General features: G+C 32.2%; 1 protein-coding gene across 4 annotated transcripts; it reads right to left on the minus strand.

The window, feature by feature from the left end:
* Positions 1 to 1,385: 1,385 nt before the first annotated feature.
* LOC143059355 (uncharacterized) lies at positions 1,386 to 18,740 on the minus strand. Of its 4 annotated transcripts, none has more exons than XM_076232839.1 (12): positions 18,650 to 18,740; positions 14,498 to 14,589; positions 13,522 to 13,580; positions 11,853 to 12,007; positions 10,086 to 10,124; positions 7,449 to 9,008; positions 6,361 to 6,502; positions 5,720 to 5,793; positions 4,791 to 4,948; positions 4,179 to 4,372; positions 3,257 to 3,391; positions 1,386 to 2,514 (listed from the first exon to the last, which is right to left on the minus strand). In XM_076232839.1, exons 2-12 carry the CDS (start codon positions 14,549 to 14,551, stop codon positions 1,509 to 1,511), a joined length of 3,576 nt encoding a protein of 1,191 aa, XP_076088954.1. In that variant the 5' UTR covers positions 14,552 to 14,589; positions 18,650 to 18,740; the 3' UTR covers positions 1,386 to 1,508. The 4 variants fall into 4 exon arrangements, with proteins under 4 accessions (XP_076088954.1, XP_076088952.1, XP_076088953.1 ...); XM_076232837.1 differs by lacking the exon at positions 10,086 to 10,124 and adding an exon at positions 11,021 to 11,146; XM_076232838.1 differs by lacking the exons at positions 10,086 to 10,124; positions 18,650 to 18,740 and adding exons at positions 11,021 to 11,146; positions 15,153 to 15,257.
* Positions 18,741 to 19,559: the final 819 nt, after the last annotated feature.

The raw sequence follows: 19,559 nt of genomic DNA on the forward strand, positions 1-19,559 counted from the left end.
AGACTGTATGTTGACATCCATGCAGTATTATTATCTTAATTTGTTTTCTATAGTTGTAGTTTGTATATTGACATCAATATAAAAATAGAGATGTCTAGTGGTACTGTAAATTCAGAAATTATTGTGATGTTTTTATTATTGCAAAAATGTGGGCGGGTTGTAATTGCAATAATTTAAACTCTCATTTTGAAAGTATTTATATAAGTCAAACAGGATTTTTCTCAATAATGCAAAAATTAGAATCGCATAGTCCAAAATGATAAAATCACAATAATAAATGCACCCATAATTTCCAAATTTACAATATCAAAAGTACAAGATAAACCTTTTTATTGGTCTTCATTCCCCAATCAGTTTGTATGCCTACCATAATTAGCTTGATTGTCCTTTGTAACATTCTAATAAGTTTAATAACTGGAGAAAAAAATTATCTGGTAGGCTTTTTTTTATCTTTTCTAATGGCCTGCTTGTATGGATAGACCTTTAAAGACACTTGTCCATCGTCTGAGACTATATGTTGAAATTCATGCAGTAGTATCGTATTGTTCTTTTTCTATAGCAACTGTTGTAGTTTGTATATTGCATAGGTGGATCCGGGGGGGGGGGGGGGGGGGGCCTGGGTGGCCTGGGTGGCCCGGGCCCCCCCTTTTGTGGGAAAAATTTGGTTGATTATATAGGGAATCATTGAAGCATGACTGGAGCGGGCCCCCTCTTAGGAAAAGTTCTGGATCCGCCACTGTATTGGCATCAATATAAAATAAGGAGATGTCACATGGTATGATTGCAAAGGAGACAACTATCCACTAGAGCTCAAATGATGAGGTTCTTTTCTTTCTATTTTTATGTCTCATTGACATACATATATTTCCAGCATCTTAGTTGACAATTCCCCCAACAAGCATCTGGCCATTGTTAGTTTTGTATGTTTTTTAATTTAAGTTTATTTATATGTTTTGGAATTTAGTATGACATTCATTTTCACTGAACTAGTACAGATTTTTATCTAGGGACCGGCAGAAACCCACTTACGAGTGTGGGATTGTCTCCCTGCGTTTAAGACCCATTGGTGGCCTTCATCTGCTCTCTGGTAGAGTTGTTGTCTCTTTGACATATTCCCCATTTCCATTCTCAATTTTATATGTATTTGGTTCATAAATGCAGATCTAAGTTGTGACTTCATTCCTTCAAATAAAGTATATTTAAAAGTGAAAGCCGAATGTTTCTCTATGACCTAAAGTAAATTGTTTGTAAGAATACTAAAGAAAATGTTTAATTTCAAGGGTTTCTGCAAGTGTCTATAAAACTTTCAAATATGAAACCCTGATTTGTCTCTGACTATGTTAATTGAACAGCAATTATAACGAAAAACGTATAACTTCACTTGTACATGTATATCTATTTTCAAAACTATATAAATATTCCACATAATTATATATATAAATATTACCAAAAATCTCATAATAAATAACTTAATTAAACATGTTAAATATTGATTCACAAAACCAAAATCATGATAGCATGCTCTTAGTTTTCTGCAATGCTAGCTGCAATTTGAGAATATTTGCATCAAGAGCAGCAATGCCCCTTCTAAAAGATGTATCGTTAACAGTTGTAGCTGTCGAGGTAGACGTTCTTTCTGACACACTTGATATGTTATCGTCAGTAATTGCACTTAATGAGTTATCTAGCGCAGTTCCGTGATACAAATTGTCTTGCGGAGAAAAAGCAGATGGATTATTTCTACTACTACTTCGAACAGGAGAAGTAAATTCTTTTGGCAGTGATGCAATTGGTGCTGATGTCCATTTACTATTTGAATGTTCATAATGATTTGGTTGGCTGTATGAGCGCTGATGTAGACGTTTTCTATAAGTATCACTGCTGTTTGGTTGACTCTGAGGATACTTTCTAAAATAGTCTGTAACACTATAGCGAGAAGCTTCAGATTGATTACAGCTTTGTTGAACATTTGACGCTAAATAATTTTCCTCTTGAAAATCGTCACTATCATGCCTATATGAAGTTTTAGAGAAATCAAAAGCAACCTTAGGATTTCTAGTATTAGTTGGAGACAAAGAACGATTCAAATTCCTTCTGCTTTTTACTACATCCTCATTTTTTAGCGGACCTTGCTTTGCAAAAGTCTGCTTTTTCAATTCATGTGATTTATGCTTTCCACTAATATTTCTCTCCCTTAATGGAACTCTTTTACTTGGAGGAGATAAACTATGTCTTCTCCTTCCAGGAGATTGTTTTCTTCTCTGCCCATGATTTACAACATTTAATTCAACTTCAGTGTCTGAATTGCTAGTTTTAAAGTCTTCTGTAGGATGAGGATCATAGGTAAACATTTTTCCACGGCTGCCACCATGAGGCTGTTTTTTGTCATGAGTTGCTAATGCCTGCTTTGTAAGTCTTGGAGTTGGTTTCGGTGGTTCCTTTGTGACTAAATACAGGCTCTGCTGAGTATTTGTGTACTGTTGGCGACTTGAAGGTTGTTTACCTTGTGTAAAGCTGAAGAAAATAAAAACATTTAAGATTATAAATTGAAAGATTATTTATTTTTCCTATATCAATGTATATGTATTTTTGTTTTCTGAACAATAAAACAATTTTTTTTTTAAAACAAGACTATATGTGCATAGGACATCATTTACTGCTTGTTTTGTCTTAACCAGTGGCAAAAGTAATTCTGGGTAATTATTAAGTGGTATATATCTGCTAGTTCAGTCGGCCTGTATTGATTTAAAAATATAAAAAATCTCCTTCATTATATCTCACAAAATATGGCATCAAATGTAAGACAATATTTACATTATCTGAGACCCTTTTTTCTGTTTAAATGTCTGATTTTTTTTTTTTTTTTTTTATTAATAATGGTTATTTTCCATTTTTAGTGAATTTACAGGGCACAATGTGGCAAACCATGTATTTTATCCTTTTAATACGACAATATATAAGTGCCTTTAATTATGATTCAGAGCTATGTTTCAGCTTTGAAGACACCTTTATGTTCAGTTTAGTCTAAAATTTGTAATATACTACCTTACAACATACCTTGCAACACTATCTTCACCAAGGACTTTTTAGTGAATTTACAGGGCACAATGTGGCAAACCATGTATTTTATCCTTTTAACACGACAATATATAAGTGCCTTTAATTATGATTCAGAGCTATTTTTCAGCTTTGAAGACACCTTTATGTTCAGATTAGTCTAAAATTTGTAATATACTACGATAACCTTACAACATACCTTGCAACACTATCTTCACCAAGGACTTTTATTAATTTCTGTAAGCTAAAGCTGTTGTTAGATACAAAGCTTTTATCTCCTACTTTACTCTCTTCTAACTCCTGGATCAGGGAGGCCACACAATCTTTTACTTCACTGTAACAAAAACAAAGGCAACTGGTCATACAGAAATACAATTTACAAACTTGCAACAAAAATTACAGATTTGTAAATAATTCAGGATTTTTTATTATTTCTGTAGGGAATTCATGGGTGAAAATGAACGATTTTAAAAGTTGTAAAAAAATATAAACTTCATACAGGCTTATCTTATCTACAAACCATAAACTTTAAAATCTATTATCTACAAAAATGCAATATATTCAGGAAAACAGGTCAACAAATTTATGTACGAACTTTTCATTTGCTTTTTCATGTTTGTATAAATATTAAGAATTTGCAAGCTGACAAATTTGACAGGGCTGAGCATCAGAAAAAACCTTGATCTCCAGCTTTCAAAACAAACATGCTACAAACATATTAACAAAAAGATCCATTAAATGAATCAATCCTGAAGGAAAATCTAATTTCTGAATCTTACTAGCTTGTAGACTTCTTATGTTTTGTTTAAAGGCTTAAAATTGCTGTTTCTTAAGACCAGAAATAAAACCATCATATCCAGCTTTAAAATCAAGCATGCTAAGACAAGACCCTTGAAGTGATTCAATGTCCACTAAACAATAGAAAAATGGCCACATTTTGATTGACAACTTTTACATCTTACTAGCTTGTCGACTTCCTGCATTTTGTTTAAAGTCTTTAAATTGCTCTGGTGTAAGACCAGAAACAAAACCATGTTTTTGCAGAATTTGAATCAAGCATGCCATCAAGACACCCATAAGGTGATTCAACGCCCACGAAAATTGGCCACATCTTATCTTACTTGACAACTTCCTGCATTTTGCAGATTTCTGTATCTCTCTGTTGAACTGTGATCTGTAGAATGTGATTTTCCTGTTCCAGACTCTCATGTTTCATCTGAATACCATCTGTCTGGCGTTGTAATTCTTCAATCTCATGTCGGAACCGCTGGGTATCTGATAAACATTCCTGTTTAACCTTCAATTCATCTGTTTCCTACAACAAACAAAGTTCAAAACACTACATATTACATTTGTGCATTAATTCAATTAAAGATGGATCTCATTTTCTAATAGAATGTCAAGAATTCAAACAACTACAAGTATGCTTTTAAAATATACATTCAAACTTCTAGATACAGAAAGCATGCTTTTTTACTTTAATGGGTCATCCAAAAGTGACCTTCATTAAGTCTAAAACCTATGTCTACCAAATCTTATTTGTTTTTATACATAAAATGTAGTAAAGAATAGCTGCTACAATTGGAGATTTGATGGTAGCAAATAGTTTTACAGGCAAGGCTTATCCATAAATATGAACCATGAATAATGTGCTTGTACCAATTGAAATTTAAATTGAAAATATTCCTTCATCCCCTGCTTTAAGGTAAGGCAGGACATTAATAAATCTCTACCTTTTCACTGAGAGCAGCCAAAAGTTTATTTCTTTCAATCTTCATTCTCATTATCTGTGAGTGTAAATCCTTTAGTTCTAAGGCCAGCTTTACTTTGGTCTCCTTCTCATCCTTAACTTGTTTCTGTAAAGCTGTATTACTGGCTTGAAGATGTATCACTGCAAAAAAGAATCTCTCACAGTGAGCAAACACTCATAACAGTATGCATAAAACCACTTAAGTTGAGACATCCAATCGTAGTTCTTATTTATCATTACATGTAGAACAAGTGAAACTGCGAGCTACTGCTCACTGATGATACCCCCGCCGCAAGTGGATAATATTAATAGTGTAAAAATATGCAAGTGTTCGGTAAACAGGAAGTTGTCGAGTGATGAATCTGAAAACGCATCACACGGTATAGCTGACTTATAAAAATCCTGAAACCAAATTTCAGAAATCCTTGTATTGTAGTTCCTGAGAAAAATGTGACGAAAATTTTTAACTTGGTTATCATGTGTAAAATCATACAAGTTTTATTAAAGCGGGGGTATAAAAATCCATCCGTTCAGAACAAATCTTAACTAAAGTAATTATGCATACAGGCCTAGACTCCCATAATCAAGAAAAGACTAATCCTAATCTCCATAAAATGATTCAGATTTTTTTTTTATCTCACCCAATGTTTATTGAAGTGTAATTTTTAATAAATAGATAGAAATCTCACTTTCCAAAGGAGTTACTATAAAGGAGAATAAAATTGCTACCTTCGTCATCTTTCCAATGACCAATCATAAATGATTTAAAAATACTTTTTATTAATTTGAGTATCATACAAGAAATAATCAAAGTTTCCATTCAATTGCTGTGCCATTGGTATTTGCCCCCATATGTCCTTTTTATCATTGCAACTAGAACTTATTTCTAGAATATAAATTCTCATAATTTACCATCAAAGTCTAAGGCAGCTTTTTCTTTCACAACTTCTTTTTCTTTAACTTTCTGGTTAACAAGTCTCAGTTGTCTGGATTAGGAAAAAAAAACATAATTATTACCATCATAACAGGAAACATTTGACATACTGTTAATTCAGAAATTGTTGTGAAAAATGTGACAGAGTTGTAAACGCTATAATTGTATTTGAAACATAACTGTTTTGTAAATATTTTTTGGTCAACAGTGGACCATGTTCTTTACTGATTATCTAAAAACCAATTTCATCTTGAAAAGAGGTATTGGAAAGGTTACAAAAAATGACATAATTTAAATTCTTAGTTCGACTTGTATTGGAAAATATGTATCTACCTTTAAAATGAAAATTTTAATATTCAAGAACAACAAAAATTTATCTTTCACTATCTTATTCTAGTATAGCTAATTACCTACCAAGAAATTATACAAGCACCATGGTAAAGAAGAAATTTTCCTATACATGTAAAATTTTGTGACTGCAACATACAGTATCAAAACGAACCAAATTTGACAATAAACTCAACATGCTTAAGATATTCATTTCCTTTTAAAATTTGTACTCCTAGTACCCTGCTGCAAAAAAACCTTAAGACTTTTTCCCACAAGGCACAGAACTTACCTTCTTAATTGACAATTCTCATTTCTGAGTGGTTGTAAACACAGATCAATTTCTGCCATTAAATTAAATTTACTACTGAGTGTTGGGATGGTTTCTATGGTTTTCTCAACTTCTTTTACAAGCCTGGATACTTCAACATCTTCTGAAAAAATAAATAACAAACTTTATATATCTAATAGACTATTTGCCAATTCCCGTAATTGTTATTAGAGATCTTTTTTTAGTTGTCTCCCTTATGAAGAATGAATTTTCATTTACATGGAGAGCTAGCAGAAAGAGCAAATTTACCTGTGCGTAATGTGTGTAATCTTTAAGGTTTTCAAATCTTTTAATTACATCAATTTGTTGTTAAGCTAAATACTTTTGACATCAGTAATTATTTTTCATGAAAAAATAATTAATCCACCGCTACATCAGTTTCAATTCATCATGCTTTGCATTAGCAAAAGCCGATTTTGTCCAGTATGGAACCAGTCTATAATTGACGAAGGGAAGTAATTTGTTTAAAAAGTGTGTAATAACAGAATCAAATCGGTAATTGGCAAATAGACTATTGTCTTATTGTCTTACTGCATCAAAGTCATGGAAAAGAACATGTAGTTGTAACAGAATTATGCAGTGTTATAAAAAGATTTTAAAATTTTGAATGAAAAATCAGACTGGCTGATTGAAGATTCTTTTAATTTCATATTTTCTCTATATGAAGTCTTAACAATTTGACAGACTTGTAATTTTTATCAGGTAAACCTCTTCAATCCATTGTCATATGACCTCAGAGAAATGAAATTATCTCAGTTTTTATTTTACTGGGAAGTCACCGTAATTTAGTTCAACCAATGTAATGAGTCATTTTAAATTTCCAGTTGCAAGTTTTAAATGTATTTCAGGGCCTTTAAATGCTGACTTTGTGGTATAGGTTTTGCTCGTTGTTGAAGGCCATATTGTATAACCTATAGTTGTTAACTTTTATGTCATTTGGTCTTAGGTCAAAAAGTTGTCTCATTGGCAATCATTCCATATCTTCTTATTTTTATATCATATTCAAAGCTAAACTTATGTCGGTCTAAATATTTTTCATTACTACTTACTGCCAATCTTTCCACATTCCTTTAATTCTCCCAACAGGTATCTCAACTTTTTCAAACCAGCGTCCATTTTAACTTTACTCCATGGATTGGCAATATTGGCATGAGTTGTTTCCCCTGGTATTTCAACAGCTTCCTGTTTATTTGCATCTACTTGTGGTTGGCAAGTTGTTGTTGCAACTGAGGCATTGTTTACACTATATAAATTAGAATTTGGCAAGACTGATACTGGAATAAGCTGAAATGAAGAGTTATTGCCCATTACACCTCCTTGAGAAGTCTGAAGAAGAAACATTTGCCCTTGACCCTGAGAACTATGTCCACTTATATTTTGACCTACTAAATTCCTGTTACCTTGATTACTAATATTCTGTCTATGGTCACTTAAGTTTCTCACATTGTCAGATCTTGAACTTGTACTCTGTCCTTGAAAAAAATTGCCCACCATATTTGAATCTTGTTTACTGTTAACATCTAAATTCTGTTTAAGGCCTCCTGAACTGTTTGGAACATCCTTTTTCTCGTCTGGATTCTCTTTTGACTGGTTTCCATCAGAATTTTTATTGCTTGATGTATTATGAACACTTTCAGCGTTTACGGAAGATTCTGTTCTGGGTGTTATGGTAACAGAAGTTGTCCGCTGACTGAGTGGTGTAATTGTATGATGGGGTGAATTTGTGCCTGTAATGGAGGACAAAGTTTCCTGTGTCAATCCAACTGACGAGACCTTTCTAACTCCTTGAGGAACTGATGGTCCATTGTCCCTTTCTGGAATCTGGAAAGCATCAGTTGCTAAATAGCTGCCTCCTAAATCATTCTGAACTGGGCTTGGTGTTTTCCTTTTTACTTGTCCTATTCCTAACTGTTCATGTGCAGATGTTGTTTGACCTTGGTTCTGCACATTAGCAGGTCTGATTTGGAACAGTCCATTTTGTAACTGGAAAACAGGGGTGCCAGGAGGTACGGCATTACCAGCTGTTCCCCCTTGAGGCCATGGCAACACAACATAATCAGTTCCACTTGAATTAATGCTTTGTTGTCTGGAGATTAAGTGTGAAATTTCTTTGGCACCAGAACTGCCAGATGAGTTTCCTTTCGAATCATTGTTGTCTTTTGGGTTTTTAGCATTTACAGAAAATCCTGTTGATTCTCTTGGTATATATGCCTGATAAGTTTGTATATCACTATCACGTCTTGCCCAATTCTGAATATCAACATTCGTGTAAGTATTTGATGTGGGTATAAAGCCTGAACTTGAAGTATTTACTACTTCTGCTGTGTTACCTTGGTGACCATCAGCAGTATATTGACCATAGCTACCAAATGGTATGTTTATACTTGTTGCACTTGTAGGCAAACTGAATCCCTGTTGACCATGAGTAATTAAGGGAAAATTTTGTCTATTCGTAGCTGTTTCCTTGGTTATTGGACCAGAACTATCTCTTTCTGGAACAGTCTGGAAAATGTTGCCTTGTTCTGCCAGGAATGTTGCTTTTTCTGGATCAGGGGTAGATGAGGATAGTCTCAGATTGAAAGGGGCGTTGGTATCAGACTGGACAGATTCTGAAATTTAACAAAAATATCTAGTATTACACATAAAATAACATATAATATTGTGACTCAAATTAACAAATAAATCCATGTACTGCATGGCTTTTTGCTACACCAATCTTAAATTACTCACTGCTGAAAGAAATCATTACTTAAAAGCTTTCCAGTTGTTAATCTCCACCATTCTCAATGGAATATTGACTAAAGGCATTCTACAGAACTATTCTTTCACTTTGTCACATTAAACTGCCATGCAATATTTTACATATTTTAGAGCATACTATATATTAAAGTTAATAACTTCTACATCATTTTGTCTCTATTGGAGATTGTCTTATTGGCAATCATACTACATTTTCTATTTATTATTGTTAAGTGCTGCAGGAAAAAAAACATTTTTTTTATTAAGACATTAAATGACTATAAACTATTGTTTCCTTACAAAGTAAACCTGCTCTGCCTTGGCTTGATACTCAGAAAATAAAGCATGCTCATTCAGTCATCGAAAGTGTAAATTATCATAGCATAAACTTACTAATCAATTAATAACATTATGTTCAATTCTGATGTCAAAACTCATATGCATGGTCAATTTAAAATAATATCTTCTACAAATCATTGGAAACATTTCATTATGTACTTTATGATTGTTAATGACAATCTAATTAATTCCCAATTGCATCAATAAAGTCATAAAATGCCCTATAAAACTTTTCAAAACTAATTCATTAAAAGACTTGTAAAAGGGCCCATGCCAGGCTAGATCACTTTAGTTTGATTGAGCCCCTTAATTTTAGCTCAAAATATCCATATTGCCTATGTATATCTTTCCTCTTATGGCAGGTTGGGCCCCTTTATGTCTCCAGTATACAAAAATATTAAAGTCACTCAAAAACAAAGGTAAAAAAATCAGAAGTGCAAAACATGAAAAAACTATCTTATGTGAATAGTGTATTCAGTCATACAGGTGATTTGTGAAAGTAGCAGTACATGTGAAAGAAAGATTATTCAAGATAGATAGTGGTCACACAATTTAATTTTACACAGATATACAGGATAGTTATTGTTAGTTATAATGATCTGGATTACCAATTGCTGAACAGAGAACGTCCAATTCTTGAGAAATAACTGTAAAGAAGTATAAACTGTTACTTTTAACTTGTATGTTTACAGCAGATATAATCCAGTGACCAGTGTAAATATATTCAAACAACAATCATTCATAGTGGCATACATTTTCTTGGTATACCATAAACATGATAAAATCAATATATCCGTTGAAAAAAGAACCAAAGAACATGTAATATTACAATAAATCTTTTTACTGCCATGCCCTAGCATTCATCTTGATAAAACATACAGAATTGGGGAACCTTATGAAATCTGATAGCCATATCATAAAGCATTCATATACTGTATCTGCATTTTAGACATCTTTTAAAAATCCTTTTTCAGTTTATGTTAATTCAGAAATTATTGAGGATCTTTATCATTGGGATTGTTTGGCAGACTTGTTGGGCAGATGAAACACATGTGGTTTATTATTATTTAGGATGTGCAGCATACATATAATGCTGTCAAACTTGAAATTTAAAAAAAGAAGATGTGGTATGATTGCAAATGAGACAACTCTCCACAAGATAATTAAATTGCTCGTTTTCATTTATGTGACACTTATCTTGTTACCATTTTCAGCAATTATAAAAACATTGGAAATTTTTCTGAATATACACTATATGCTTGCATATCATATTCTATTTAAAACAATAGAAGTCAATGAATTTATAAATAAATCTGAAAATATTCAATTATCAATGACAAAAATTTCATAAATTAAATTAAAAAAATTCCTTATTCAATCTAAAAGTCTAGCCACTGTGCAACAATTTCAAACAAAATGTAAAGTAGCAAAACAAATTAAACCATGTGCAAAAAAGCAATACAGCACAAAACAAGCAATGGTGAAAAAAGGCTTCTGAATACAACTCAAACAGACCCAAACAAGCAAGACAAATCAAACAGACCCTGATCATAGGCAGAAGGTAATACAATAGTAAGTCTATTATTAGAATGAGAGGAGGGATCTGTTTGTTGGCTGTCATCAGAAGAGGCTAATTTATCTAAGAAACGTTGGACATGACTTCCTGTCACTGAAAATATAATATTTACATATGTATATGTGTGTACTGACACATTTTACACTCGAGTTCATAAACAGTGAAAGTTAATTGGCTCCACTCTGAAGTTAATATGAACAAACACAACGTTTTTTTTTTTTACTATCTTCGTTTTGCCCTACACCAGCAATCATCGTTTTACAGTTTCAAAAATATGGTTATCATTTACGTTAATAACAAACAATACAAAATTGTTCTTTGTGGCCTTTTTTCTGGTAATTTTTTTAGAAAATAATAAACATTGATGTTAAATCATTTTCTCCAACTCGATTTCAAGTGAACAAACTTAACATTACTGAAAACAAACTAATCTTATGAAACTTTTTTTTTCACATACAGTTCTTTACAAAAAATTGAGCTGAATCTAATTTTACTATCTTTTTCTAATTTGCCAATACTATGTACATGATGTATTAATATGTTTCAGAGATGATCCAAGTTTGACAAAGTAGTGTAAATTTTCCTTTTAATAAACAGTTTGAATTGTTTTACATTGTCTTATTAGGGCCTTAAGCCATTTTATAGCTGACTATGCGGTATGGGCTTTGCTCATTGTTGAAGGCTGTACGGTGACCTATAGTTGTTAATGTCTGTGTCATTTTGGTCTCTTGTGGACAGTTGTCTCATTGGCAATCATATCACATCTTTTTTATAGCGTATATCACATACAAACTAGTACCTTTTCTCCTTTCTTTCAGTCTGGCCAGTAGTTCACTACATGTATCAAAATCTCCATTAACTGAATTGTCTGATGGTGCAGAGTATAATGAATATCCAGCTGACACAATAGGTGCTGGCTTTACTTTTGTCTTTTCTTTCGAAGCAGATTTTGGCCTTCAAAGAAATTTACGATTATACAGGTCAGGTAGTTCAAAATATTGTACAAGGTTTAATATATATGATGATAGTTAAATATGTTCAAAATATATTTTGGGATACTTAACATCTATTTGTATTTAAATTCATCTGGAAACAAGAATGTGTCCAAAGTACACGGATGCCCCACTTGCACTATCCTTTTCCATGTTACATGGACTGTAAAAATTGGGTAATAATCTAATTTGAGAAAAATTAGAAAGATTATACTATAGGGAACATATGTACTAAGTTTCAAGTTGATTGGACTTCAATTTCATCAAAAACTACCTTGACCAAAAACTTTAGCCTGAAACTCCCATTTTCTATGTTTAGTGAACCATGAAATTGGGGTCACAAGTATAATTTGGCTTTAAAATTAGAAAGATCATATCATAAGCAACAAGTGTACTAAGTTCAAGTTGATTGGACTTCAACTTCATCAAAAACTACCTTGACCAAAAACTTTAACCTGAAACTCCCCCTTTCATTTTCTATGTTCAGTGGACCATGAAATTGAGGTCAAAAGTCTAATTTGGCTTTAAAATTAGAAAGATCATATCATAAGCAACAAGTGTACTAAGTTTCAAGTTGATTGGACTTCAGCTTCATCAAAAACTACCTTGACCAAAAACTTTAACCTGAATGGACGTACGCACAGACGAACAGACGGATGAAGGGACAGATGAACGGACGGACGGACGCACGAACGGAGCCACAGACCAGAAAACATAATGCCCCTCTACTATCGTCGGTGGGGCATAAAAAAGAAATAGTTTTAAAAAACAGACTGGATGCTCTGAGCAATTGATTTCACCAGAATACTGTAAAATTTTATACATTTCTCAAATTTGTATGACAATTAGTTTAACTCCATATTCATGTTATTCAATTTACAAACAATAAACATGATTAAAGTACATTTGAGCTTCCATTTATTTTCTTATTTTTTCAGTCAGTTGTGAATCACATACTGCTTCCTTATTCTAGCATACCTTACCTCTCAGCTTCCAGCTGCTCTAATTTAGAGAACTGAAGCTAGTCTTTTTTTATGTTATGACAACACTGGTAAATGCTTTGACTCATCCTAAGATGCCATCTAATTTCTTACTTTTTGCCATAACATACATGTGCCATGCATGTTTGTCTGGGGATATAGTTGATCAATGCCAGTCATATTTGTTTTAGTAAATTGTTTTGTTATAAATAAGCCGTTAAATTTCTTTATTGAATTGTATTATACATTTGTATTTTTCATTTCAAGGCTTTAATAGCCAACTATATGGTAAACATTTTTCTCATTGTTGAAGACCAAAGAGTTGCCGGAAATTGCTTACATTCACTTCATTTGAACTTAGATGAATAAATGTCTTATTGGCAATCATATCACATCTTATAATATTTTTAGTAATTGTTTTTTATACTGATAGCTACACCAAATATTTATGTGTGACATTTTTTTTAGACCTTTATCCCTGTAACTCTAAATATACCTTTTTACTGGTGCTCCTTTTATTCTTGATTTCACTGCAACTGTCTTCTGCTTGGTTGCCTTTAATTAGAAAATATTATGTCAAATATTATTTTTAATTTGACCTGTCAAGTTCAAATTAAGTTTGACCAGTAACTAAAAACATATATATGTCTTTTATTTTTAAAGTTGCTTTTCTGTGCTTTTTGTATGGACCAAATGGGTCAAGTTCTTTCCAGCTGATTTCTACAGTTTGCTCTAATGTTGTTCTGTTCACTACTTTCCAAAACTATGAGTACATGTAAACTCATTATTTTTTTTGTCCTTGTAGTACAACGGTTGTCTTGTCAATTAATTTATTAGCTTATAAGTAATACAAACTGTTAAAATTGTTGTTTTTTCATACATTGTTTCTTGTTTTGTAATCCTTTTAAAGTTTACTATGTTAGAAGGCTGTAACCTGCAGTGACTTGAAGTTGCTTACATCAATTTCCTCTAATCTTTATTTCAATTGTGTAATATTTTTTTTTAAATATAAAGTGAATTTTTCCGAAGTATATTTTTAAGGTGTATACAAGTTTGTTAAGTTTCATTCTTTGTAAAATAATTACAAAACATGGCAGAAAAAAAACAACACTGACCATACCATCATATTTTGAAGTTACCATCACCCTGAGTTAGGCATGGTGGATCTTTCGTTTCTGTGTATCTGGTAATTTGAGAAATCTCTAACTTTTGGTTAGAATAATGGTAAATGACAATTATTTCCCCTTAATTGCTAATTTCACATTTCAACCAAATATATCTTAAAATACCGGAACAGGAAAATGAATGAATGTTATATTCATGTACCTTCTATATATTTTTGAGCAGGCTTTTTTTTGTCATGTTCTCACCGCTGTCTGATTCTAAGGTATTCACAGTGTAAATCAAATCATACACATAACATTATACTGTCTTGATATCACCTGCATATATGTATAACCATTAATAAATACCTTAGATTTAATTGGATTGGATTGTGAATCCTTCTTTTTGTTCATCATGTTCATGACTTCTTGTCTTAATAATACTGTTCAACAAATTTAATCTGCAATGAAAATTAAATGTTGCATAAAAACGATTTAGAAATATTGACTCTCAGTTTCTGACCTACTCAAAACTACATGTTGTATTTCTATTCTATATTTTAAATACTGTAAACCAACTTATTTTCGCGGATACTTTATTTCACGTTATATCCTTCCTAGTCCACTTCGCAGCTATTTAGTTTCGCAATTTTCGAATGTATATGATGTAGTTTAAGACAGAAAGATCCAAGTTTTACCTTTTTGCAATGATTTATATTCGCATTATTTTTCTACTCGCAAAAGTCACGAAAAATAAATCGCTTGCAAAAATAAGTTGGTTTACAGTCAGTATTCTATTGTTCAAAAGCAAGAAATTAAAACAAACACAAGAACATTGTTGAATATCTACTGCATGGAAAGGTTTGAACAGGTCATAGAATGACCATGACATGCAAGGAGGGTTTTCAGGTTTAAGACTTGGAGTTGTACAGTAGTACTAACTACTTGATAACTCCTTCGCCTGAATAATTTACAGAAACTGATCTTATCAAGTGATCTGTTATAGAATGTCTTATCTACCTACCAGTCAGACTCAGTTATTAAAGGAATGCAACTTGTTATGTCAGACACTTGGGAATTACTGGGCAGCTTGCGCAGAACCTCATTACATGCTCTGGTCATTATTTTCTGACAAAAACTTAAAATACATTGAACTTAAGTGCTATATATATATGATGTATGTCTGAGCAAATTTTTTGGAGTGATATCGAGAAGCTGTGATAACACCCTTTAGTTATTACAGGCATATTTTTTGTTATAACATAGGTGTACTATGCAAAATTGGCAAACTATGAACTGTTATATCTTTCTATAGTTAAGTATACATCATGTACATAAAGACAATAGCAATATCGATAGAACTTGAATACATTTTAACTGAACTTGTGATGTAAATTGTCCCTTTGAAACATGTAACATATATATGTTATCACAGTTCTTTAATTTTTTAGTCCACAATAACAAATGTAAGTTATTTTTCTGTAATAACCCTATAAGAGTTATATCCTTGACTGCCTAGCAATGTAAATGAAATTCAACATGGAAACTTCTTTCGGTAAACAATTCAGTAAAATATTTGTCAAAGTTAGCTGTAAAATCAGATAATAATTGCTTTATTTTTATTTGTTTTAACATAGCAAAAGCGTGAAAACATCATGAACATGATAAATGTCATTTCCTAGACAATTTAAAAGTACATATTGGCTTATTTCGGTGTGTCAGGTAAATACGATCGATCAAGATGTTCCAAAAATTTGATTGGACACATGCATGCATCCATACAACATGTCGAGTTAATTAGCAGAATCGCACTATAAACTTTCGAAGTCTGCTTGTTGAAGTTCCTGTCAATATAATACTTCCATGGTCTTAGGTAATCTAACTGAGTTCAATGGAGTTACTGATTGAGATAGGGTAAATCTTCTTTGGTTTACAATGTTTAATTGGTTAGACTAGAGCGGGGCTTTAAGATCCAGGGCTTTCCATTGAAGCCGGTAGCCGGCGGAAATCCGCCGCTTACAGTGGCTTCAAGTGCCGGCTACTTCACTGCCAAAAATATAAATTCAAAAAGAAAAAAAATATCTTTTTCAAATGTTTACAGACAGCCGAGAGACGTATAGATTGTCGCAAAGTCGCGGTCACGATAAACAAGGACCAAAAGTCAATGTTTACCTTGGGCTAAATATAGTTCACATGAATTCAGGTCACTGATTGGTTGTCTATTTAAAGTCAGAATGCATCGTTTCTTTTCAAAGATAACAAGAGAGACGTTCCGGTGGTCATTGAACGATAACAATAGAGACGTTCCGATGATCATTAACTCGTTGGCTTTTTTTCGCTTTTAAAACGTGAAGACAATCAGATAGGATGACAATCTTATGTTATGGAATAATATTAGTCAAATTAAAGAAAGTGTAGTAGATCATATTGTTCAGAATCTGGAAAACAGTATCTTTTGAAGTTCATTTTTCAAAGACCACGTGGTGTTCAGAGAATCAAGGTCAAAAACGAAAGTAGAATATTGTCGACTCGACCTCAAATAAATAACATTTCCAAATGATTTATGTATCCGACTTATTCAACAGTTTACAAAAAAAGAGAGAAAATCAGAGGATATATTAATTTTCTGTCAATGCTTGAGAAATAATTGTATGATTTAAATACGCGTAACAGTCTTTAGAGAGAAAAGGGGGGTCATTTGTTTACAAATGCACGTAGTTATGCAAAATAAATCGATCAAGATTTCTAACAAACCGGATGATTATTTAAATAAAACTCCTTTAAAAGTAAATGAATTTTAAGCATAAGGTAATGAAAATAAAAAACTGACATAAAAAAAAATGAAATTTCTTTGAGATTTTTTTCTTTCTTTCTTTAATTTCATACATAAAAATGGTCATTTGAAAGATTAAATTTGGTGCCAGGAGATTGCGAGAATGCAGGATTTTGCTCTATTTATGCCAGAGCTTACGGGGGCCTTCAGTGGCCCCCAGACCCCCTGCTGTAAGGCACCAAGCTTACAGCTTGGTGGGCGTCCGGCTTCCCCGAACACATGTTATAGCCGCCTATAATTTTAATTCAGCCTTCTACTTCCATTTCAATGGAAAGCCCTGAAGATCCAGAGATTGAAGGTTTGAATCCCACTGGCAACACAGTGTTCTAGCCAGGATTTGAAAAGGCCAGGGTGCCAGTCAGAAAAAGGGCAATTTTACGTGTTAATTAATGTCCCCAAAAAAAAAAAGCAATTATTTAAGCCTCATATTGCATAATTAATTAGCACATAACTTTTATTAATATGCATTCTTGTAAATTCAAGTTTCAGTTCAAATGGAGTAATATATTTCAACACTTTTGGCACTATTTTATATGGTTGACTTCATAAATCTATGGTCATGATGCTGAAATCATTTTAGGAAGCAGTTTCCTTCATATTATATTGTTGCTGTTACAATACCAATCTTACCAAGTATGTAAGCAGATATTGTGATTTTTTTATACTTCATTGCACTTGATAGATCAGTTAATGGAAGTAAAGATGCAAAATATAATTTTCAAAATAATTATTTTTGAAGTGTATTCAAGAAAAAAAAATTTAAATTCATATTCTGATATGCATTTGCATTAAATTAATGTGAAAAGGTGATAAATAAGGGGAAGTAACTCATTTTGTTGATATACAAAAATTATGTATGACCTAAAGCTAACTTAAAGGTAATTGGGTTTTAATTAACAATGTCTTTGACACCAAAGCTGTCAGAAGCCATGCACTTAATGGGTTACCTAATTTGACAGTTTGCACAGGTAGCTGAACTTCCCGTTGATGAAAGAATTACGAATTTACCAGTATTTCAAAGGCAGAAATTGCAGATTTTTACGCGATTAAAACAGCATGGCGCCTTAAGGACGGCAGAATAAAGTCACGGGCGTCAATAAAAAGGGCGGGTGCTGCGCCCTGTTCGAACTTAGTAGCTAGAGCACTGCAACATCAATGGAATTTAACAACAGTACTCCATACATTTTGAATAATGCAACTAATTTTATCATTTGACAAAAAAAAAAAAAAAAAATAAGTGTCTCCCTATCTCAAGTTTACCAGCGCATACCCTTTTAAAGCACAGAGAGGAAAATATGTTGAGCAAAATCTGCACATTGAGATAATTTGTACCAACAGGCCTGAGGAATAAAAATAAAAATTATCTGGGTTCATCAGCTAAAATGGTTTTGTTATGTTTGTCAAGTGTGTGTTAATAATATGTCATTGACATTGGTAGTAATAAAGAAGTAGTACAAAGAAAAATACGATTAACTTATAACACTAGGGATCGACAAATGACATGGTATACTGTAATCATGTTTACATGTGAAAACTATAAAAATTTTTTTATAATGCACTGGGTTGAAAAATATTTTTCATGCTTGGACCTGTTTATTTACGCTTGCAATGGAATCTTCAACAAGAATCACTAATTTTAAACATGATGAACAACATTTAAGAAATATTTTGTTATTCGGTTTTCATACATTTAACCCCAAAAGGTTTAAAGAAGATGTATTTCGTCTTTTGGATACTTCATGCTTTGAAAATTCTGCGAAGCCTATTTGCTCAAAATAAAGCGTCAACTTCTGTTTCCGGTTATTTAAAGAAATAGTTCATATCCAGTTTCTTTTGAAATTTTAATTTTTGAAATACATTTTATTTTAATTTTGATTTTCAGTGATCACATTACAAACAGTTGTTGATATTTAGACCGCATTTACTTCTAAGGCTGAAAATACATCAACTATGTATTACTACGCACATGGGTCTCGCTAATTACAACAAAAAGAAATGTAGCAACAAGAAGCGTCACCATGGGCAAGAAGCGAAAAATATTGGCGAAAATAAGAAAAAAATATGACAAGAAAGCAGCGGACAACACTGACAAGAAAGTTTATTTACAAATAAACAATAGTTTTATAAATAAAATAAATTATCGGATTATACTAAATATCCATAAATGATAGAGAAAAATAGCAATTAAAAATTCTTATTATATATTTTTTTAAATGACCCCCCTTTTTACCAAACATTCAGGTAAATACCTCAGTTTTGTTTTTAATTAACAATGTCAACATTTGAACCTTTTATCCAGTTAATGACAGACAAAATCTGTACGGGATCATATGACAGCTTAATTTATTGATAAAACAGATTATCAATTTGATATGACTTGAAACTATATTAATTTGATTTAACTTTGACAAATTATCCAATTTGATATAACAAATTAACAATATAACAAATTATCAATTTGATACAACAAATTGTGAATTTCTATACCAATAGTATCATCCCCTTTCCCTTTATTCGAGACAGTTTTGGGGACTAATTCCTCAATTTCGTATATGGGACCTTGAGTTATAGAACGAACAAATGTTAGGGAGAAAAGGG

The sequence above is a fragment of the Mytilus galloprovincialis genome, chromosome 14 (assembly GCF_965363235.1).
Source record: "Mytilus galloprovincialis chromosome 14, xbMytGall1.hap1.1, whole genome shotgun sequence".
In the NCBI taxonomy this organism is placed as follows: Eukaryota; Metazoa; Mollusca; class Bivalvia; order Mytilida; family Mytilidae; genus Mytilus; species Mytilus galloprovincialis.

Coding starts and splice junctions, on each gene's coding strand:
- LOC143059355 (XM_076232837.1), bottom strand. CDS start 14,551: ATGAACATGATGAACAAAAAGAAGGATTCACAATCCAATCCAATTAAA. Junction 3,392..4,178: donor AAAATGCAGGAAGTTGTCAA/GTAAGATAAGAT, acceptor TTTTTGTTACAG/TGAAGTAAAAGATTGTGTGG. Junction 2,515..3,256: donor GGTGAAGATAGTGTTGCAAG/GTATGTTGTAAG, acceptor TATTTTCTTCAG/CTTTACACAAGGTAAACAAC.